General features: G+C 45.7%; 1 protein-coding gene across 2 annotated transcripts in view; it reads right to left on the minus strand.

Annotated features, from left to right (window-relative positions):
- Positions 1 to 1,413: 1,413 nt before the first annotated feature.
- nrip1b (nuclear receptor interacting protein 1b) overlaps positions 1,414 to 24,878 on the minus strand; it is a 40,627-nt gene continuing 17,162 nt past the window's right edge. For both annotated transcript variants that reach the window (XM_084074978.1, XM_084074977.1), the window contains one exon: positions 1,414 to 7,788. In XM_084074978.1, coding sequence (XP_083931104.1) covers positions 3,697 to 7,380 — 3,684 coding nt within the window. In that variant the 5' untranslated portion in view covers positions 7,381 to 7,788 and the 3' untranslated portion in view covers positions 1,414 to 3,696. The remainder of the gene's footprint in view (positions 7,789 to 24,878) is intronic.

The raw sequence follows: 24,878 nt of genomic DNA on the forward strand, positions 1-24,878 counted from the left end.
CCACATACACACACAAACATAGTAGAGTGTGATTGTTAACTCTTCAAGACTTATTTACAATAAGGCTATAGAATATTCATCACTGGCCAAATAATACAAGCTCCGGCCAGGATGTTGTTGTCGGCGATTAACATGTTTAATGCCAGGAAATTGTTTCAGAGACCTTGTGACTATGAAATGCCAGTCCTCTGCCTTCAGAGTCCTTGGCCTTAATTTCAGTCATTGGTGGCCTGCTGTGCAACGTTCACATCCTTTTGGCCCCATGCTGAGGTCAGGAAATCAAAGAGAGAAACCACAGACAAACAGCCGATTGTCAAGTTTTATACCTTGACCTCGGCTTAAACTTGTGACTCCCTCCTTTATGTTTGCCGCTGCTTTAGCAGTTGGAGGAAATCAAGGGGTTATTGGCGGTTCAGCCTTGATAAGAATCTTGAAATGGAGAAGTTCGCCGAGGGGAAAGGTTACAGGGAGTTTAAAGAGAGCGCAGTCAGTCATGGGGAGGATTAAATAAAAAGGAAGCCTGGACTGAGGAACTGCTGGATTTCAAAAGTGCACTGCAGACAAAAAGCCAACTGTTCACCCGCTGGACTTCATATTCAAACCCAGGGCAAGGAAAGTTTGGCGTGAACTCCTCTTCACCTTTGGATAGTCTCTAACCACAGGCTGTTTTACTCTATCCAAGCAGAAAATTATAGATTGGATAATCATGGTGAGAGAACACAGCAGTTCAGGTGTTCATGGCTGCATAAGGGCTCATTTCTTCTTTGTTGCGCGACCGTGTCCCTCGACCAAAATAGTAGACATATAACGCGATGCGGCATGTTTTTCAGCTGAAAATCATATTTTCATCAAGGGACACATTATACGAATGAAGCTTAATGCTATCTATTTTGGGGTCTAAATAAAAGATGCATGTTCCATTTTCTAAGGAACACCCTTGGGCATGGATTCAGGGCACATCTGTTGACCTCCAGGTGTCCTCCCTCCCCTCAATGCCTTTCCTGCCTTTGTTAAGACTTCACATTATAATGAACAGCAGCCAACTCAGAAGCAAAAGTTTTGGGGAAAATACAGGACATCCTCTGACTCAACTATAGTAATGACCATGGTCTTTGGTCTTTGGTTTCTCAAAGGAGCCTTTGAATCAGGTTTTATTTAGACACGATCTGAAATCTCCAAATGACACGAACTACGAGCAATCATTAACATGAATACAAATATATAACAACAGTGGCATTATTATTATTGGTTACTTTTTTTCAGTCTTAAACTGATTGTGTGAGCTTGATAAATATAAAGGTAGCATGTAACAACTCCATATCAGTTGTTGAAGAGAAGTGAGAAGTGAAGTAGACGAACAATTTAGATTTAGAAATGGAAAAGCATCGGGAAAAAAAGGAAACACATTCATACTAGGTCATGCATTTTAGTACTTTATTTTTGAGATATCAGTGCAAATGAACACCAAAAATGAAAACATAAAAAAAAGAAATAATATTTTAGGTCTTCACATGGAAAATGAAACATCTTTTTTTTTTCATTTGTTGCTACAAATGTTATTTCTCAGATGCACAATGCAGGTCTATGATTGTACGTCAATCCTCCTCTATAGCCCCGAGCTCTTTTCACCGAGCTTGTTAACCAGAAGAAAAATAAATCACAAAAATATTCGATGCACGTTTATTTTCACACATTTTTATCAACTTGCTCAACAGTCGGTAGTTATTTAGGGACTGTTCATGTTCTAAATGAACCTCTCTCTGTGATAATAAAAAGACCTATTTTAAGACTTGACATTTCCCCCATCACCATTAGGGATACACAGGTAGTTCCCATGCGTCTGCATGCAACAGGCAGCAGTGAGGAGAGTCAGACATTATTACACAACACAGCGCAGGATAGATTATCATTTACCACATAGAGACACATGCAAAGAACAAACCAACAAAAAAAAAAGATGGGCATAACATCTTCTGCCTTTTATGTACACTATTACGCATTATAATATTTACATATCAGGGCATTAAAAACTAGGGTAATATCTTTTTCTTCAACAATACAAAATAGTCATCTTTCATAATGAAAGTACTATTTACACAAATATATTTAACCATTGTGAAAATGTATTAATAATAGAAGAAACATACTTCATAGGTATATGTATTAAAAAGATCACAAGACTAAATGGATAACGCAATGTGCGGAACTAAAACTGATACTGAAAAAAATACAGTACAATCAAAATAAGGAGCTAGATACCAGATATCCCTCAAGACAGCAACATGTCTGGGTGATTATTTGGGGGCAGGTACACACATCCAGATGCACTGAAAAAATGTACCTGTAGTTTTCTCTTTATTTTCATGCAATTCTTTTGACTTTTTTTGTGTAAAGAAACTCTCACAAAAATAACAGGTGTCCATAAAGCACAAGAGTCAAGAAATTATAAAAGAAAAAAAAAGTTCACAAACTGTCAAAGTCTCAACGGATAACAATACTGACATTTTTCATTACATGCCATTAACTTATGCTTCAAAGGACAACAATGACTGAAAATCAACAGTGCAAACTCCACAAGCTACACTTTCATGTAGGAGCAGAGGTATTTATTCAAAACTCAATATCTAGGCTCGTACGGGGAGAAAATGTGGTGGTTTAGTGAGGATGCAAAGATAACAGATCCAGCAGTCTTCTAACTGTTGCTCTAGAAACCTGTCCAAAACAATTGATGCTTGCTTACAGTTGCTAAACCGCATGCGCCACATACAGCCTTTTGACCCGTAGTAACTACTCAAAACTAGCACAATCGGATAAGACTTTACCTTGAGTTTGCACTGTCAATTGTCAGTCTAATTTGTTTCAGATCAAAGGAAAATACAATGAATTGTGACCAATCTCCAGTTGACAAATAGTCAACTCACTTGTAGTTCTACCTTACCAAGATTCTTGAGGAAATGCTAAATAAAGCATTCATCACAGAAGGACCCCATCTGAAACTATTACATTGTGAATATTATTTTCAAGGTCCTCCTTTGAATGTCTCTACCTTGCATGTTTTTGTAATAGACTGCTGTGCTTGTTTGAGAATATCTTTATTTAGAATCTGATATAAAATTGATAGGTCTCTGTCAGTCAGGAAAAGATTCTGATGGGGGAATAAATAAATGTTCACTGAACTGAGCACTAGAATTTTTGGATTCATCAATAATAAATGTTGCTTGAAATGCTTGAAATGTTTTTTCTAAATGTTTTATGGCAGGCAACAAAGAGGACACAGCATAGTGATATGTGTACAATTCAGACACTAATTATGGGAGTAAAACCAGACTAATTTTTAAAGTGGGTCTTTCTGATTCATAATTTGAAAATATATACTGCATGGTTATAGCAATGGTCCAAGTTAAATTTGTCGATTTTGCAAATTTGGTGAAATCAATTACACATTCTGCTGAGATAACACCTATTTTGTTTCATTCAATAACCACAACATTTAAAATTGAGAAAATAAAGAAAACATGTTTTTGAACTTGAATTAGCGTAATTCCTCCAGTTCAAAAATTGTCTTTTTTTCTTTTTGCATTCTTATTATTTCTTCTCATCAAACTGCAAAACCAATTTGGCAAGTCAGTTACAAAAGAATCACTGTAATAATTTCCCCCTTTTTTTCACCTTTTTTTTTTTGTAGTTGACAAAAGTCTATTCAGATGATTGGCTCAGCCGCTGGCTCTTGTGGCTGTGCTTGTCATTGTGAGAAGGTGAGTGTGGGGTGGAGCTCAGTCTGTGTTCATAAGCATGCACATCACTGATGGTCTCCTCCTTAACTCGGACCCCAGGCTGACTCCCCTCCGCCTGATCCCTCACCTCCTTCCTCAGCTGAGCGCTGCCCCTCTGCAGCATGTAGTATAATATGGGGTTTGAGCGGGTCAGCCGCGGAGAGTCCGGGTCAGAGTCACAGCCGTCCTCCTCTTCCTCCTGCCCAGTCCATCGCACCGGGCTCTGTGGCTCTTGTTTGACTAGAGTTGGCGGGTCCCGTTTTTGCGAAGTTGGCCACTGTGCTGCTGGGTGGCGGCCCCACGGGGAGTGAAGCGTGGCTTCACCCGTCGGGGGGGTCGGCAGGGGTCTGAGATTTCCAGGGAGCCCTGAGCTGAGGGAACCGTGGGGGTGCCAGGGCATGTGGAGGAAGTTGGGGTTGTGAACCGGTTGCCCAATAACGCTACCATTGGCCTTTCCATTGGCCTGCAGTAGAGAAGGGCTGCGTGCACCCCGAGGCTGCTGGGAAAGTTCCTTCAGGCAGTTATCAGACAACAGCAGCTGTTTGAGCACGTTGAAGCCCCGGCTCTCTCTGCTCAGAGATTCACCTGGGGGGCTCCTGGCCGGGGCCTCCTCCTTGGGACTCCTCTGCTGGCCAGGCTCGTCCTGAATAGCTGAGGTCAGGGTGTTATTGTCTCCACTGTCCAATGCCCTGGCAGTGCTTCCACTGTTCTGGCTGTCAACTTGATCGGAACAAAGGCGTCTCTTTTTGGGGCTGGGCCCCTGGTATTCCCTCTGTTCCTCCTTAATCTCCCTGGGCTGTAAGTCGGCCTGCACAGCTGCACTGGTGTAGTAGGTAGCAGTCTGCTGTTTTAGGAGTTGGCTCAGAAGGCCATATTTTGCTATGACCTCTGCAGGCCGTGGCTGCTCCGCTTTGAAGTCCTGCTGGGGTTCGCACACGGGACTATACCTCTCGTAGCCACCCTGCCTCTTTCTGCCGCCCATTTCCTCAGACGTGGCCGAGGACAGCCCCATCTCCTCCACAAGCTCCGTTTTGACCTTCACGGCCACCGAAGGCCCATTGGAGCTGTCACAGATGACAGAGGTGCCGGGTGTCTTTTCAAAGCAGCCCGCTGCCGCCTCCACGCTCCTCCTGCCGCTCCCTGTGAGCCTGTCTTTGCGGCCGCCCGCGGCAGCAGACGGGCCCGTCCCCAGCAGGAGCTGGAGCACCGTGCGCCTCTCGAGAAGGTTCTCGATCTGGGAGGACGGGGGCGAAGGGTCCCTCCGGCTGAACGGCGTGCCGCTGCCGGAGGGCCCATCAGAGAGTGGAGTGGCCGCATTCCTGTGGACGGGGGCACTGAGCCTCTCTAAAAGTGCCATGGGCCTACCCGCATCTACCTCATGGCCCAGCCCTTTGCCGGAGGGGGCCGGTGGAGAGGGCGATGCCGTGCCACACTGGGCCAGGTTCTGTAACAGTTTACTGGCACTAAATGCAGGCTCCGAAGCCTTCTCAGCAGGGAAGGTTTTGGACTTACACAGATCCAATGGGCTGGACTGGACGTGGGGGGATGGGTAGGAGAAGGGGGACAGTGCACTGCTGGTATCTCGATTACGGGAGCATAGGGGCTGGGCTGCGGCTCCGGGCTGGTCCATGGGGCTCTTTGTCCTAGCCTCCTCCCAGGGTGCCGCTCCCTTTGGATGGCCCTGAGACATGCTGGCCATGGTTACGTCAAGTGGCAAATCTGGATTAGTGACACTTTTGTTTACCTTCTCATTATTTCTGCGCTCCAGGAGGAGCTGCATGAGAGTGACCTTAGGATGGGATTTAAGGTCCGGGCTTGTTTCAATCTCTTTGCCCTTTGAGACCTTTGGCCCGCAAGGCTCCGGTTTCCACTTGTTTATCATTGACTCTGTCAATTTATCCAGTGAGGAGGTGAAGGCGGTGGACGAAGAGGAGGACAGAGTAACAGGGGCAGAGGAGGCAGCAGCAGAGGGGGAGGAAAAGGCCGCGGAGTGAACAGAGGGTGGTGAGAAAGCAGTTGGGGGAGATGAAAACATTGTTGAGGGGGAGGAGAAGGAAGAGGCTGAGGAAGAGGAGGAGCAGAGAATAGTGGAAGAAGAGGTTTTGGGCCCAGTGTCTTGGGTCTTGTTTCGGCTCCTCATGGAGAGGTCAATGGGAGAGCAGCTTGAATATGAGCTCTCTGCATCGCTACTGTCCTTTGCCAGGCTCCTCTCCTGGGTGGAGCATTCACTGTCCGAAGTGACCGAAGAGGCTCCGCTGGGCGGCAGGATGCTACAGTTGTCCTCCAGGTGCCCATTCTTCGTCAGTTGCTTCTGGTTGTTGTGGTTGTTGAGGAGCAGCAGCAGTAGACTGCTGCAGGTCTGGGGCGGGCGCGTTGGACGCGAATCAAAGCCTCGCTTCTCTCTCGGCGGCTGGCTCTGAGTGTGACTCGGGGTATGAGTGTGACTCGGGGTATGAGTGTGACTCGGGGTATGAGTGAGACTCGGGGTATGAGGTGGCGGAGGGGTGGGAGAGCTCTGACTGAGGCTCCGCAGCAGGGAAGGGCTCCGTGGGCTGGGGAGGGCCATTCGGGGGGGTGTCGTCGTGACCGGGGTTGTTGACATTGTCCCGTTCTGGGTGGATAAGGGGCTCAGTGTGCCTGGGTCTCCCGGCAGAGATTCTTCCACACTGGGTGGCCTTTGGTCTTGGCCCTGCTGCTGGGTTGCCATGGCAGCCAGTCGTTCACTGGCAGAGCGACCTGAGAGCTGGGCTTTGAGCGCATGCTCCCGGGAGTACTGCTGCAGGTGGGCCTCGCTGGAAAGCAGCAGGGCCAACTGACTACAGGCCACACTGGGCTTAGGGGAGGGTGCCGGGCTGGAGCGGATCTTCACCATATTGGCCACTGCCTTCAGGCGGTCTGCACAGGACACAGAGTCAGTGGCAGCGGGAGCAGAGGGAGGCGTGGCGCTGTGTGTGGAGCGCGGAGATTCAGGGGGTCTGTCCTGACACTGACCCCGACGGCTGTAAGGCGTGTTGCTATGGTTCTGCAGTTTGTTTTTCCTCATTAGACCCTTCAGACGGCTGGATGCTGTCCCATACACGGGAAGTGGCTCTTTGTCCGCAGGCGGGGTCTTAGATGGAGGAGAGCGCTCGCTAGGAGGCTTGTTGGGCTGCTGTGACATAGCCACACTTTGCAGCCTTGAGCTGAAGGACTGGAGCAGAGAGGCCAATAGGGTGCTCTCCCCACCGTGAGGAGACGCCTCCAGGGCTCCGTTCTGCAAGCTCCCCCCTTGACCGTTAAGCTCCGCTGCGGGGGAGCTTAGCCTTTGGCTCCCTGGCTCGCTCCAGTTGCCCAGGCGTAGAAGGCGGGCCTTCTTCAGGTGCTGCGAGGCACCCAACGAGGGCCCGTTGGCGCTGCCAGCCTTGGGGGCAGCGGGGCCATGGTTTGGCAGCTGGAAGGGGTGGCCGCCCTTGTCGGCCTGCTCCTGGTTGCTGTGGGCAGCCTCGGACCTCCTGCTTGCCGTGGCCCCAGGCCCGGCCACCACTGGATGCATCAGTAAACCTTCCAGATAAGTTAGAACAGCTGAATCCTTGTGTGTCTCAGGGCCAGGCTCCTCCCCATGAGTCATGTTCAATACTAGGATCCCCTCGTATGGTTCAGCACTGCTACTGGGAAACAAATGTCCTCAAGGTCATTTGATTGACAGTGGCATGTATTTCCAAAACACCAAGAAAAAGGTGGGGGGATGGGGGTGGGCGGGGTCCACTGATGTTAAAGTGGGGACACTCAGCAAAACAGTGCAACGGTGGACACGGACGGAGCCATTCCGGGACGGGTGGCAGCCCTCCCCGGCATTCTTGTGTGCCTACAGGCCGGCTCCAGCCTTAAGTGAGTAGGAAGCAGGGAGTCAGCGGAACTTCGCCACAGAGATGTTGACGCATTCCGTGGTGGTGGATGTCTGGAATGTCTGTCTCCAGGCCCCAGAGGTGGCTCCCTCGGTGGCTTCTTTCTGCTTTCCTGCCCTCACACGGGGGACCTATGAGGAGATGAGAGAGAAAGGGAGAGGGAGAAATTTAGAAGCAGGGACTTGCAAGACACTACATCACATTCATCTCAACACCGTGTCCGCCGTCTCTGTTACTTAGCAACATTTCAGACTGAATGCACATCGCTCTCTCTGTCTCCCTCCCTACTCTCCCTCGCATCCGCCCCAACAGACGACAAATGCAGATTAGGCCTGATTGGAGCCAAATTGAAGATGCAAGCCCACTGCCTTCAAAACATTCAGGTCTTGAGCTGTAAGCCCCCTCAGTGGGATGTGTATACGTGTCTTTCAAAAGTGAAGGGCCTGTGAGTGCTGTGAATAATTTTTTTATACCGCCTGTCATTTCAGTGGATTATCCCCTCCCCAAACCACCCACCATCCACCCACTCCTTACGCATTTAAGCAGCATCTCACCATGACACAACCATGGCTCTGCACACAGCAGCTGCCAACCTACATGCTAGCATCCAACCCTTGTGTCTGAACACAACCACCCTAAAGACTAATCATTGTGTATATTCCTGCACTATACCTGCACCCAGTGATCTTGGTACATAGAAATTGATCTATTGAAGATTCTGACATTCAAATGTACATTTTTTTGTTTTGATTGTATCGCTGTATTGTTGTATTGTGCTTTGGCAATGTAAACGTATGTTTTCTCATGCCAATAAAGCCCTTTGAATTGAATTGAATTGTCTGAAATCTGAACAAATATGCATACACATGCACACATATACAGCAACATTTACACATTTACACGAGTACACATACAGAAAGACACACACTTCAGAGAATAGTCCAAGTGAAAGAGAGCTGTGGTCGCGGTATCTTTCCAGGGTACTAGTGTTATCAACACCTGCCCGGTTAAATCCCTCACCAGTCCTCTGTGATCTGAGCCCGCATGGCTTTGAAATTCGAAGACGGTCACAAAACATGAACTGAATCGACTTGGTGCGATATGGAGTCTTGTCTCCAGCCGCAGTACAAAGGAAACCCCAGATCACAGCATGGATCAAGCTAACAGACAGGCAGTCTTGGCCAGACGATCAAAAGCAAAAGTGTGTGAGTGTGTGTGTTTATTTGTGTGTGTGTGTGTGTGTGTGTGTGTGTGTGTGTGTGTGTGTGTGTGTGTGTGTGTGTGTGTGTGTGTGTGTGTGTGTGTGTGTGTGTGTGTGTGTGTGTGTGTGTGTGTGTGTGTGTGTGTGCGTGTGCATGTTGGGTGGGGGGATAAGGATCAGGTGCACCTGTCACACCATGCCACTGTCAGGAGGGCAGAGCCAGTGACACTGGGGTGAGTGCTGTGCCAGTAGCCGTGACAGTGTCACTGACGGTGCCCTGGGAGACCTCTGCTCTGAACCCTGTCAGCGTGGTCTCCGTGGATACAGGACACCTCCGACAGTCCCGGCTGTATCCCATAAAGGTTAATTAATACAGAGTTTCCACTTCAGCCTCAGCTGCTGCCCATGTCCTTTCCTGACGCTGTTCTCACCTTTGGTGTCCGCTGAGTGGACTAACATAGCAGGTCACACCACAGGACAGCAGTCCTTGATTATGACAAAAGGCCATGATAGCCATGCCTTCTCTAGCCTAAATATTTCACAAGGCGAGGCAACAAAATCAAACACAACAAGGGCAGCAGGCCCCTAATCCAGCTGAAATCCATCCTCTAACCTGTGGACTTTGCCCACAGGTTGGCCCAGCTAAAAGGGCAATGAGGTGGCACCGGCACTATTAATGCCACCTTGAAAATGAGCACGGATTATAGACTGGATTAGATTTGATCAGTGTGCAACAACAGACTAAGAAAAGAACAGGGTTGGCCATTTCAAGTCATCTTCAAACTCAACAGGTTGTTTGAGACCCTTCATTTCTGTAAGTTTTAATATGTTTGGCCAACATGAATAAATAATTACTTCATTTAGATTGTCCCATCAGCATCAATTACAGTTCAAGGCCAAGCATAAGCTGTTGACCTAAATCTGACAACAAAAGCCAACCTGGTCACACTGGGCCATCTGACGTCTGCTGTCCTGCTAATCTTAGATGGCAGGATTAGAGCTATTTTCCCGCCAGTGAGCTTAACACAATTAAAATGGAATGCCCTGAAACACTATGTTTTATCACCACAAACACACACATACACGTTTACTACTTACTTCAGAACACAAATTATAAACACCTTGATTTGGTGAATCTAAGGAAGATAATACCAATGAGGAAGAGACGGACATGGTGTCAACATTTGAAATCCTGTTAATCTCTTTACTGCTGGCAATGAACTTTAGGAATTCAAAACTTCAAAACAAAGAACACAGAACAGCCCAGGCTGCGCACGGCCAGCATAACACATAATATGCAGCCTATACAAAACAAAGCTACCATATCCACTATATCGCATAAAGTATGAGTCAGCCTTTACAAAGGCAGTGGAGACCTTCAAGCTCTTGAAAGACACGTCTAATGACAGAGCTGATGTCAAAAAAGCCCTGCAATAGCAAGGGCAAGAGAAATATGCTCTCCATACCGAAAGTGCTCTGTGAACAAACAAATGACCTTAATATAGGAGCTGTCCTCTATAGAGCCCCTAAAGCATAGAGCCCCTCCTTTCCCCTTTCAGGACGTGTGATGTGTGTATTACTATTACATTATCTCCCCTGGTGTATACATTGAAAATGACCTTACACATCTGTTAACATGTCATCTCATTGGTGGTGGCACCCCAAAAGCCTGACCCCTCCCTCCTCCACCACGGGACACCGGAGCGCCAATGAGCTGCTCTACGGTTACCGTGGTGATTATCCATTATCTTTGACAATGTCAGCCAATGACAGAGCAGGCACATTCTAAAGTGATTTTTACTACAGCGGGCCACATGCGCGAGGGAGGGCAAGTGATGGGGGTGAGAGATCCTTGATCCCCGGCTGTTCTTTTCTCTATCTATTTCTCTGCGTCTCTCGCGCTCGCATTAGGAGACACCTGGAACAAGAAGGTCACCGCGCCTCGCAACCATTTCCTCTGTGGCATTACCAGAAAACTGACGCGAAAATGTCACAATGCAGATGTCACGGATTAGATCTCAAAAGTATGACCTTCATTTCCCATTGGCCTCGGGATTAACCCGCAACCCCGTCACAACCCTCACGCACACACGTGCGCACAAACCCCGCAGCCCCACCCCAGCCCCCTTTTTAAAATGAGAGTTCCTAAATGACCTTCATTGTCAGGAATGGTAATCCATTTAAGCCATTTAAAATGTATGAGACCAAACAAAAGAATTAAAAAGGCGAAGAAGAGCCACAGGAGCCGCAGTTAAAGTCAAGGTCATCCATGCCGCCAAGGCTTTTCACTTGATGCAACAGCTGGTGTCCATGCGAAGCTCTGGGCGTTAATAAAAAGTGACAATGCTGCCCGAGTGGTGTGTATTACTAATGTCTGACACCAGCCTGGCAGATGTGTTCTCCCTGCATTAAAGGGGGAGTCAAGGTTAAAGGAATTTAAAAAGGAGAGGCGATGCCTAAACACTATTATATCATGTAATCTGCAGCCCAGCCCTGCTGCACATACTCAACAGGGTAGCTCACTTACACATGCAGCGTGACCGCTATTTGTAAATTCGATATGGTCCTGACATGATTAAATAAGACAAAACATAAGCTACCTGACCAAATGCAGTTGTTCAAATGCACAACAGGAAAGTCAAACTACAAAGCCCCCTCCTCCTTCACCTTGAGAGAGGTAAACAAGAGAACAACATGCTACCGAACAGCAGGGCACTGGAACAAGAAATGTTTTTAATGGACAAGTCAATCTGGGCAAAATAATGCTGGAATATACAGTAGATGCACACAGAGAGAGAGAGAGAGAGAGAGAGAGAGAGAGAGAGAGAGAGAGAGAGAGAGAGAGAGAGAGAGAGAGAGAGAGAGAGAGAGAGAGAGAGAGAGAGAGAGAGAGAGAATGGGAACTAGGGCACTCTGACCCACTTCTAAGGATACATTGACCAAACAAGTCATGCATAGTCCATACACGCCCACATGTGCACACACACAAACCCGTGGACCTACTCCACATAAATGACATGCGATACATTAAGTCTGAAAAGTCACACCTCTTGTATTAAGTAGCCCAGAGCATCCTGGGGGGGGCGAGGGTATTCTTCACTTAACACGTGAACGTGAGGAAACGTGACAAACGTCACGTGATGAGTGAGCGTTAACATTTCAGTAACAAACATGACCCGATTCCCGCAGCTCGTTGACATATGCTGATGCCTGACTTATACTTGGTTGCGCTTCAGGTTGTGCACTGGAAACAACAGATCTACAAGCCCACAGCGCATTGCGCTGCGACACGCTGTGATCTTTAGATCTGCTGTTTTCAGTGTGCGACACTGGCAGGCAACTGCGTATAAATCAGGCTTGAGCCTTGGACAAGTGGTGGTGAGAGTAATTTAGGCTAACTTATGTAGTCATTGGTACAAAGAGTTCCCGGGGTTGAGTGAGAAAATGAGGGTGTTAGAGAGAGGAGAGAGAGGGAATTCATGCACACAGATGATGAGTCATCTAAACGATTCAGAGCCCAGCTGACAGGCGGGGTGACACAGTCAAAAACCTAAGTGACCCTGGATGATATTGCCATTTCTCCTTGCAGCCTGACAGCCAAGCACCTGGGCAAAGCTGTCTTTCCCTTACCTTGCCCAGGGTGGCACAGACATGCGCACAAAGAATGTTTGTGTCCACGGTAAATATTTGTGTGCCATTTGGAAGACCCACCCAAAGGCTATTTCCTGAGTGGCCTGGAATTAGTACATTGATTAAAACACACACATTCCTTCTTAATGAGCCGTGGCCACTATCAATCCATACACGATTTGTTTCTATTGGGCTCCGAGGTAATCTTGCACTTATATCGTCTATCCAAAATGCTACCCATTTCCCCCACAGCAGCACACATTTTCCATTTGTAAACACGGCAGCACAGCAGATTGCCCCATGGCCAGCATGCCAAAAGCGCTGGGCCTTTGAAGCTGGTTGTGGTGGCAGTGTTTGAGGGAAATGGCCCATTGTGCTATTGAGATCAAATGTCCCAGTGTCAGGCTGCCCTAAACACTGGATGGGCTCAGCTAAAAACCTAGGCCTTTAATGAATCATTTCCATAATATCCCTGGCATCAATTCTAAGTGGCCATCGCCGTGAGTCAGCAAGGTCTGTCTTTATCGGGTTAAAAATGAATTTACCTGATTGTGACTGGGAGCAATTTGGGGCGGTTTGGCGCAGGAAGGCCTGTGACCTGATGTGTATCTGCCGTCATTTTGCCTTTCATAATGATCGACCTAATTTTCCTGTTTGTGTTAAATCATCATAAAGCTTTCTCAGAGAGGCTGAGAATGGCATTGCTAGGAACAATACATGGTGACGAGCCATTTCATTACATTCATCCAAACATTTTTTCCCCTGTTTTCTTCTCTTGCATAAGTAAGCATACTACAGTTCCATTCAAAAGGCACACAATTAAATGAATCTCTTTAATCAATTAGGTACGCTACACATAGCCTACCAAAGTCTAAAATTATTATGCGTTTTTGGGAAAAAGTCTCAGGCAGCTGAACACCATTCAAGCTGGCAGGCCATGAGTATTATGCCAATGAACAGGACATTTCAATGAAATTATTCATATATTTAGCCAGGACAATACATATTCATAATACCAACTCTTCTGTGATGTAAATGCAATGTGATATTTAGCCAAAAGTATTTTTTTCATCTGCTGTCCATAAATATAAAGCCTACATACATACACACACCAGGATTGGAATGTATTACATTTGATAAATATGAACTGTTGGGAAATGTTCAGACTAAATGTAGATTTTTATAATAATACAATTACAGCTAAATTCAGAAAAAGCTGATTGCAACTGTCATGGAACTGTCACAGAATGGATCAGATGGCTAATAGAAGCTAGCTAGCCTTACCTCATGCAAGCATTGCATAGTAAGGTGCACACTGATAGATAATTACTCATTTTTATATTTGCTTGAACATTTATAATCGGGGTTAATAGGGTTAGATTTAATTTTCTAATGTTGGCATTCATATTTGTAGACGTGAGAACGGAAGAGCTCAGACTATTATGAAAATGTTTTTTTGGGCCATTCAAATTAAACTGTTGAAACAGCCATTTAAAACATGCAATTTCTCATGGGCCTGTGATAATAAAACTATAAGACCACTGTTAGTCTTATTGTCTTTGTGCCGCATGTGTCAATATGTGCTGTTAAAATATCTTTTTTGTTATCGACATGCAATGTGTACAAGCGGTGTGCGCATGGAGTCCATTAACTGAGCTGTAACATGACACAAGTTGCAATCCATTGTGTCCTGTCAATTTAGGAGAGTGTGCCCCAGGCTTCAGAAATGTCATGGGGAAACAAATTATAACGTACAGTAATAGATAGATTTATGCTGTTTGCTTGTACACATATGGCAAGTCTGTTATTTAAATAGTATGTTATTGAGACAGATCCCAGGTTTGTTGAATGTCTTCAATGCTACCCCAGTTACTTTGTGGCACTTTTTCTTTGCAGTCTACTTACTCAACCGCTTACCATGTTGTTGACTGACTTGGGTTCAGGCTTAGTTGACACTGTTGTGTCTGCTAAATGCCTACATTGTAATTGTAAATTGTATATTGAATCAGTATAAAGAAAAGCTTTACATGATCCTTCTCTATTAGGAACTGCATGGCTAAGGCATGCAAAATGATGTCTTTGTGTACGATCTCCTTGATCTCGACTTCAATCACAGGTAAACCTGTATCACATGGAGGCTAGATTCTACAACAAAATACTCTCATTCCCCCTGGCCTCTACCTCACCTGTAAACTGCCTCCTCACAAGCCGTTTTGGCTAATACACCTACAGGGCCTGTAGTACAGGCTGTTCCACTTGCTAACTGTACAGCAGGGTCATTCTTGCACTAAAGGTGAAGGGAAGATGTGTGGAGGCTACTGTTTGTTTGTCCACAACTGCCCTTGTCAGGAACTCATTACAGACCTGGGCAATTTGTCAACACATTGTGAATCAACACTGAACTGAAGGGGGTTAAGAGATTCGTCTGTACAGCTCTAAATGCACCATAGTTTAACAGGCAGCCTGTTTGGGATAAAGCGTTCTCCCTAACCTGTTAAGTTATATCAGAATATAAGTCCCTGCCTTGTCTATTTGGCTACACAGTTTGCACAGTAGAACTCATGCTTTGAAGGGGGTTATTCACTAGGCAGGCACATTTATTTCATAGTCTGTATCGAAGTGGAGTAACAATAACTTAACACTACAGCATTGTGGTTAGCACACCTAGCTCATGTAGTTTTAGTGCAGCTACTATTATGTGGTTTTCTCTTCAGTCACTCAGTCAGTGGACGAAAATATGCCTTAAATGGATAACGGTAAAAACTGTGGATTAGAAAGAGAAATTTGGCGTTATTTGGCGCAAGAGTTGAATGCAACTTCCTAAATCCGTAAATAGGGAACATGTTTCTACACAGACGATACAGATGAATGATTAGATGAACTGAGACATCACTACTGTTATTTAAACTGTACAGCAGAGATGTTTAAGATATTTCCTATAGCTTCTGAAAGAGAAAAATCATAAAAAGAAATAATCTTAGCTTCAAATTTTTAGTAAAGAACTAGCCTACCTGTTATGGGCAGATATTGTAACAAAACCACAAAACAAAGCAACTTCTAATGTATTGCTTGCAGACACAGGGATATTGATTTGTGTCTGGTCTTGTAAGTTTTCATTATCAAATCCTGTTTTATTAGATATTTGCTGCTTAGGCTATTTGCTGTTAGTTATGAAAACAATATCATAATGGAAGTTTTCTCGTTTGCATTCCGTTTTAAATACCTAGTCTGTTGAAGGGAGTTATAAACCTACAGAAACATTCAAAACAGATTTTGATATGGCTTTAACATTTCTTCTAAATTGGCCTGCGGTTGCTTCCATTCGAACTAATTGTACTATGGTTTGTCTCATCACTGCTGTAGTCACAACCGCTGGGCCGTACCTTGTGGGAAATGAATCTGTCTCACCCTCAGTCAGTCATTGACCATTAAATGACATGGAGGGAGACGAGGCTAGCAGCAAACTACAACCAGCAGCCCTATTATTTTTTCAGTAATGAAGGAGAATGAGGGGGGAAGTGTCCAGCAGTAAACAGAGCTAACACAGCTAACAACAATTAAGAAAAAAACGAAACTAAACTCTGCTAAACCAAACATGAACACCCATTCTGCCGTGTTTGTGAGGCGAACGCAGAGACACATCATGCTCCCGTACCTTGTCATCCTTAGCTGTGGAGGCTGATACAGGTAAAGTGCAGTAATCAATTTGCTCTACTGGCAGTAGGGTTCCTTTAGAATACTAATCAGGCCTTCACACAACCCCCCACCCACCCGCTCCCTTTCTCCTTCCTTGTTCACCTTTCTCATGACTTGACACCCAGCCCCCCTGCACACCCCCACCCCGTGCCCCAGACCTGACCAAACGCTAAAGGAGGGCGGGCTGTCTTCTGCACAGATAACTGCTGCCACTAATCAAGCCTACGTGCACCGGGGCGTGGGATTAAAAGAGCTTGCACAGCTTGACTCAGGCACTGAATAGCGCACGTGCACACACACACACACACACACACACATACGAGGTCAAAATAAAAAGCCTACAGCAACCCAGCAGTGTCTCGCCCCAGAAACACACACACACAAGCCACAGATGAGCAAATACACAACAAGGTCACATAAAAGCTGATGTGAGAAAGAACATTCTTTGACTATAAAAGAACACACACACACACACACACGCCCGCGCGCAAGATTAGATCTAAATTTACTTCTGCAGTCAAAATGAGGCACCCATCTCCATCTCTCAGAACACATGTCACGCACAGAGCACGCTGTGTTTTGTGCATCCAAAGGGAAAAGAGGAACAAACTCAACTGTGAGCTGACAGGACCTTAATTCCTGTTCGTTTTTCATTTGGAGTGATGGCTTACAAGGGAGGGTGTCTACACCATATCAAACATACCCAAGTTGCCTGGAGGCTGTAACAGATCATCCTCAGTGTGTTACACACGCGCACACACACACACACACACACACACACACACACACACACACACACACACACACACACACACACACACACACACACACACACACACACACACACACACACACACACACACACACACACACACACACACACACACACACACAGCAAGCAGCCATGGGGCAGAGATAGGAGTGAGGGAGAGAGAGAGAGAGAGAGCGAACGCCACCCTATGCATCAGCAGGGATATTTCATTATGTACATAACGAGTGCCATTAATCGCTCTTAACAAGAGGACACAACCTCACCTTGGCAGTCTCACACGCACAGCGGGGGGCGGGTGGGGTTAGGCGGAGAGAGGAGGGGCATAAAAAATGTCTATATGGGCATAGAAATTAAAATTCACCACACTCAAGTATCTGGCACCTCCCTCTCTGACCGACCACATCCCTGCCCCGAGTGCCGCGCTGCTCCGCGCCGCGCCCGCCCCGTACACCGATAGACACACACACACACAAAAGAAGAAAAAAGAAAAACCCCAAAGGAGCAGAGGAAAGTGAGGAAATAAATATATAAATTAAAAGTCGAAAAATGCCGCAGTGGCGACACCAACGGGGGCCTGTGCCCTTGACATGCTGACACGGGGGGCCACTGTCATGTGACACTCTTGTCATCCGCCCGCCCGCCCCGGCCACCTGGCAGATTCACCCCCCCCCTCCACCCCCACCCCACCTCCATCTCACGCCCACCTTCGCATGACCTCATCCTCCGGTGACCTGATGCTGCTTGGCCCGCCAGCGCCCAGCCCCCCCCCCCCACTCCTCCCCCCACTCCACTCAACCCCGCTCACCCCCCTCCACCTCTCTGCAGTCCTAAAGCCCCCCCCCTCCCTCTCCTACTGCTCTGTCTCCCTCTTCCCCCCATCACCCCCCCTCCCTCTCCCCCCGCGGCTGTGCAGCAAGGTCAGGCGGGTCACTGTGTCCTCATCTGTAATCCGCTGCCATTCGTCAGCAGCCCCAGCCCAGGCTGGAGGAGAGAGAGGAGAGGAGAGGAGAGGCAGGCGCTCCGACGAGGGGAGAATGCCCAATTAGGCAGCTGTCACACACACACACACACACACACACACACACACACACACACACACACACACACACAGCAAAGCAGAGCAGGAGAAAGAGAGAGAAAGAGAGTGAGAGAGAGAGAGAGAGAGAGAGAGAGAGAGAGGGAGGAAGGCTGCAGAATCAAGCCTACTGTCCACAGACGAGGGGGGGGTGGCATACATGAACCCTTTCAGCTGTGTGTGTCTGTGTATTGTTTGGGAGTGCACGGAGGGGGCAACTACAGTTTAGCCATGTATGACTGCTATTTCAGGCACGCTAGTATGTCACCAAGAGATCTGGGGAGTAAAGAATTTAGTAGCTACTTAGTAAATGAAAGGACAGTTTTATTACAGCACACCTTTACCAGGCAGATTGGGACAAGTCGCCTGAGTACTCTGTTGATAACAACTACAGTAAAATCCTCAAATGTATCCATTTGTAACTCAGAGTGTACAAATGCTACCAAATGGATCTGGTACATTTGTAAACTCTCAGAGTAACCACTTAAACCATCTAGACTTATTAAACTGGACCTGAGTTGGCTCTGTACTTGGACCGCTTTTTTCAGTTAACGCCGTCCACACTAAGCACGATAACTATAACTATAAATACATTGTTTTTTAAAATCGTTATAACTCAAATGGATGGCAGAGTCCACACACCACAACTATAATGACAACAGTGATGAATTATATAGATATATAGATATAGTTATCGTTATAGTGCTAGGTATGGACGGCCCTTTAGAGAGTAAAAATGGACCAGACTGGATATACCAACAAGACTGAAACTCATTGGTGCCCCAGACTACAGCACATATCAAGTGGGTGACAAATATCCCATAATTGGATCATTCATCATTTCCAAACACATCTGCTTTGAGTAATGGGAAAACTAATCAGCAGAAATGATACAGAGAAGACTCCACGCCAGCCTGGGGAAGATTTATGCTGGAGTGAATCAGGACTCACGCCTGGGCTTATTGATTGTTTAGTCTAAATGGTTTTTCATTTAATCACGCCAAAGAGTCCAAATGGTGCTGTGCCAGTTAGGACAGTGGAACAGGTGTGATGGAATGACCCCGCGGTGGTGTCTGTCCACGATGTGGTCTCTGTCCGGCTTCATGTGAGAAAGTTGTTCCCTTTTCTTGCCTTACGTATCAAAAGTTCACAGGGTTCGGTGGAGCTTCAAATCCAGCTTTGAGTGGTTAGTGTTCACACGGATTGCGTCACAAGAGTGAGGGACACTTATCCGGTAAAGCCTGTCTGAGTAGAAAGTACAGTTCATAGAGAGACTTAAAATAGATGTCATACCGGCCGGTGTACACGTTCCTCTGTCCAGAGGGACGCTTCGCATTCAGCCACAGGTCCCTCACCAGCTAGATCAGTGGTTCCAAACCTGGGGTCTGGGGGGGGGGGCTCTTTAGCACCCCCTGTGCTACAAATCACAGGGGGTGTGTGAGGCCTTGCCTGTTTTGAGGTAGTCCAACATTTAAACTTAGCCAACTCCCACATGTAACGTTGTTGAGAAGAAAAGTAACAAAATGAACCACTTTCAACCTGGTCTTTTTTCAATATCTTTAAAAAAAGTTTCAAAAATAGCAGATCTACCATTTATATTCGTCAGATATAAGAAGGGGGTGTTGAAGGAAAAAAGGTTTGGGAACCACTGATCTAGATGATAGTCAGTCATATGGCACTGGTTGTCAATGAACGGTCTGTTCGTTGACAACCCCCCAAGAGGGGGTTTTAGGGGGTCTCCCCCAGCTAAATGAATGATAGTTAGGAACCAAATGGACCATTACGGGTCTGTAACTCAAAGAGTGTACAAATGGAATCGAGGTCCATTTGGTTACATATGGTACACTCTCAGAGTTAAATCAACACTGGATTTTACAGTGTAGATGGGTTCCAGAGATAAAAATAAATATCAAATGGGGGTCCGTGGCCTAATGCATATGAAACTGGGGTCTTTGACATTTAAAAGGTTGCGAATCACTGAGCTAGGGCAGTGGTTTTCATCACTTTTCATATCAAGGTCCATTATTTGTTCGGCATTTGAGCCACGGACCACCATGTGATGAGATTTAGACACTCAGACACAAGCTCAAGACTTAGAATATTTTGTTGTTGTTGGATGAGATTTTGTCCACAATTCCATGCTGTATTGATGCTGGTACCATTAGGAGAGACAACAGGCAAACGTTGATCAAGATAACAATTCTTCTACATTCTCTAATTGTGTAGACTTCTTGTATGCAGATGTTTAACAATAATTTAACTCTTGAGAGCCAAATTGACATTACGAGTCCATCTGGTTTCATTTTACACTCTCAAAAGTTAAAGATCTGTGTCCATTTGGTTTCATTTTACACTTAACGATCTATAAGGGTCCATTTGGTTACCAACTCTCCATCATTTAGCTGGGGACCACCTGGAACCCCCTCAAGGACCACTGGTGGTCCTCGGACCACTGGTTGAGAACCACTGAGCTAGGGGAATGTTTTGCACTCATCCACAGGTGCCTTTGTTCTCAAGCTAGATGATAGTCATAAGGAATAGCAAATGTTGCTGGCAGTGCAGAACTGTCCAGTTAATGTCCATTGGTATAATTAGAACAGGATGAAGTCTTTACTTGTAAATTGCACTGCCAAAAGACGTACTGTGCTGCAATTTGAGTGCCAATTTATTATTTACTTTATTATTTATTTTCTGTGTTCTACAGCCAGCCTCTAAAATAACATCTGCATTTTGTGATAATGTGTAAACCAATTTAGGCTTATAATTTATTTTCCTGGTGCACTGGACAACCTTGCTGTCCTTGTTCTGCCTTCTATCTATGATTTGAATGGAAATCAATCATTTTTAGAAGCCTGTGATTTTGGTTGCCAACACCCCCTTTTAGGACATTTAAAAATATGTTAAAGTCATACTGTGTAACGTTCATTTTAGAATTATATTTTGGCGACACCTCGTAGCCCCGTTGTCATTACAGTGTTTGTCTATAGGGAAGGAACGCTCTATCCCACCGATGATATTTTGGAATGTCGGGGGGGGGGGGGGGGGGGGCAGACAAATAAAGATAGTGTTTTAATAATGTTTAGACAAGTTGTCACTGGCACATTTATGGGGAATGGTTATTGTGAAAAAAATGCCAGTGAAAGATTATATCAAAAAATAACTTTCATCAGTTTACGGAGAAACTGACACCATTTGTTATTATTGTTATTTGTGTGTAACTCAGTGGAGAATGATGCTAATGTTAGCTTGCCAGTTGGGGGCAGATTACATCTCAGTAGGCTAATGTTCGTTTCATCGGGGTTGCTTTCACAGTCTTACAAAATAACAGGTGTGTGCATGTATCTATGAGTTTGAGGCTGGTGCACCGTGCTCTTCAAAACCAGTAAACCTGAGTTATACTTACTTGAACACAGGTGTCGTGCACCCAAAATAGCCGATCTATAAGCTCACTAAGTGTCACACTGCTACATGTGGTGAGCTTGTAGATCGGCAATTTTCAGTGTGCAACACTGGTGCATAACTAAGAATAAATCAGGCCTAACATTTCACTAGCCCACTCTCGACTGACACACAGGCAGCAGTGCAGGCAGACTGACTGAAACTGCAAATGCGATGCAATAAAAATAAATATATTTCCAGCCAATCTGTAGGCTCCAGCATGGTTCTAAAGCACGCCTTTGTTGTTGTAATACAGGAAGAACACGTTGTGTGCAAATGACTTAACCCCTTTCAGTGCTGTTTCAGTCTCTTTCAAACGGCTAATCTGTATAAACACACTCTAGTTCAATAGGCCTATGTATGTAACCTCTGTGTCTCCAGCTCCTATGTACAGCAGCCGGGCAAACCATTGTTCAATTATGTGCCTGCAAGAATTCATCCATGATGAAGAGACCCTGGCTGGCCAGTTAACTACAACTCTTTTAAATGGAAATGGGACTGAATTTACACTGTACTGTAATATATTTATCCAATTTAAGGTTTGACTTCCTCCTTTCTATTATAAATGAATGTTTGCCAGCAGTAAACAACCCGTAGCCAGACAGGAGAATAACATTTCATTGCTGAAGTTCAATGGTATCCGCATACTGTAGTGTGCTGCTGTCATAGGCCAAGCCAATGTCCTGATGGAGCAGCCACACAGCGTAACAAGCACTGCAAGTCGATACCCATGATTGACCAATGGACACTACAATAACTACAATGTAAACAATAAGTGGGAGAACAAGGAAGCCCATTGGATAGGACTGTAACAATATTCTTTCAGGTCACTTATTGGGATTTAAGACAATGGCTATCACACACAACGTCATACATTATCAATCTTCAGATTTTGCTTGATATGAAGTAGGGGTGCTACAGTTAATCAAACTCATCGATTTAATCAATCATAATCAATAATTTAATAAAATAAAAATTGTTAAGGCTACATATATTAATGACAAACTTTGACTGCGCCAGAATGTTATGTTATTATGCCTCGGCAGCAGACAGCCATGGCCCGGAGGCATTATGTTTTCAGTTTGACAGTCCTTCCGTCCCGTCCCAACCTCACAAACGGGATATCTATCCTTGGGGGAATTTCATGACATTTAGCACAAACATCCACTTGGACTCAAGGATGAACTGACTAGAAGTAGGTGGTTCAAAGGTCAAGGTCACACTGAACTCATTTCTCTCCGATTCTTATGAACTCAATATCTCAGGAATGCCGCGAGGGAATTTCATGACATTTGGCATGAAATGTTCACTTGGACTCGAGGATGAATTGATTAGAAGTCGGTGGTCAAAGGTCAAAGGTCAAGGTCACTGTAACCTCATATCCATCCCATTATTGTGAATACGATATGCCAGGAATGTCTTGAGTGAATTTCATGACATTTGGCAAAAATGTCCTCTTGAACTCAAGAGTAAACTGATTAGACGTAGACGGTCAAAGGTCAAGGTCACGGTGAACTCACAGAACACGCTCATTAAATTCTTTCAGTCTTCACTACATATACTATATGAGTCTGGACAGACATGAATGCAAACCGCAACTGGTTGGTGGAGGCATACAATCACGATACAGTATTTCCATTTTAAAGTTAAACTGCAGACTTTGTTAGGCTGGAATAGTAGTCATACCAGCATACCTTTATGATTTTATCACATTGCAATTCTCCTCTACTTTTTAACAGCACAGTTAGAACAACATACAATATGTAACCTGCTCTACCAAAATCAGTCAGATGTCACTGAAACAAGGCTGCTTTTTGCTAAACCGGTTTTGGGACAGTCAGTGTGTAATCTGCCCTATTTACTGGAATATTTGGAGAAGACAAACAAAGGTTAGATAGCCCTGCATAATTTGCTGTACATCAAATGGCAAAAATAGACGAATTACAAGCTCACAACACATCCCATTGCAAGGCATTGTGAGCTTGAAGATCACCGAATATTCGCCTATTTCAGGGACGCTAGTATTCATGGGGTTAAAAATGTGTTTGCAGTCATGATGTGCCTGACTGCAGTAAATCAGGCCACCGATGTGACATGTCCTTATCCATGAGGGTGCACTGGCAAACCCAGGACAGACAGATGGGAGACAGAGCATAATTTATCAGGACATCATTTTATTTTTGAATAAAACTGAACAAGACAAGAACTTCAAGGTAATGCCGTGGGCCTGCTTCACACGCTGGCCCATGAACAACCTTCTCGGCACCATCTGTGGAGAGCCAACAGCAAACCCTTAAGCTCATCCATCCAAAATAATACCACAGTTAATATCAAGACACAATGCATTATATTTTGACATCTTGCTGAACTGTTGTGTGGTCCGTCAAGAGAAGTGTCCCACGTCAAATACGTGTTCACTTTCACTTCAAAAGCAAAGTGAAGAACATTTGGAGGAGGCTGCCATTAGTTCACTGTCCCTTTAAATAACTTTAAGACCTTTTTTCTCTTCTCTACCTCCCTCCCCTGAGGTTTATCACACTGTGGCTCTGTCTTCTCTCTCTCCTCTCTTTCCCTTGCATGCACGGACACACACACACACACACACACACACGTGCATGTGCGCACGCACGCACGCACGCACGCACGCACGCACGCACACACACACACACACACACACACACACACACACACACACACACACACACACACACACACACACACACACACACACACACACACACACACACACACACACACACACACACACACACACACACACACACACACCCTGTATGTGTGTCTGGCAACTACAAAGCAGTTAAGCAAGCATCTCTTGGCTCTGTGCAGAGAGAATAAGACACTCTCATTACTGCTCTTAAAAAGCTCTGCCCTTACAAAGTCCACTGTAGACCCAGACGGCAGCACAGAAAGTCAAGGGAAAGATTCAGAGTTAAAGGTTACTCTTTTTTTCCTACAACTCAATTCTCTGTGCTGCTGCTGCTGCTACTGCTGTATATGTGTGTGTATGTGAGTGCTTGTCTGTGTGGTTGATGGTTTTCTGCAACCCCCCCCCCCCCCCTTCCTGTTCCTCTTTAATGTCACAGGGCTGGCTCATATGACCTTGAGCAGCAGTGTTGGCATGGCAAGCGCGAGAGCTGCCTCGCCCGCGGGCGCCCTTGAACTGGATCTGCAAGACAAAAAAAAAAAGAAAACCTTCACGCGGCCTGATAGACATCTCAGACCCCCCCTTCCTCCCTCTCTCTCTCTCCCCAGTCCCCACTCCCCCCTCCTATCCTCCCTTCCTGACTCTTTCTCCCCAACTCTTTTATTCAATCTACGTCGCTCCTTATCTGTTCCCCCGAGTGGGAAGAGATTTATCAGGATGCTGTATCTTTAACCTCTCTATCAG

The sequence above is a fragment of the Gymnoscopelus microlampas genome, assembly GCF_963454915.1.
Source record: "Gymnoscopelus microlampas genome assembly, chromosome: 12".
NCBI classification, from domain to species: Eukaryota; Metazoa; Chordata; class Actinopteri; order Myctophiformes; family Myctophidae; genus Gymnoscopelus; species Gymnoscopelus microlampas.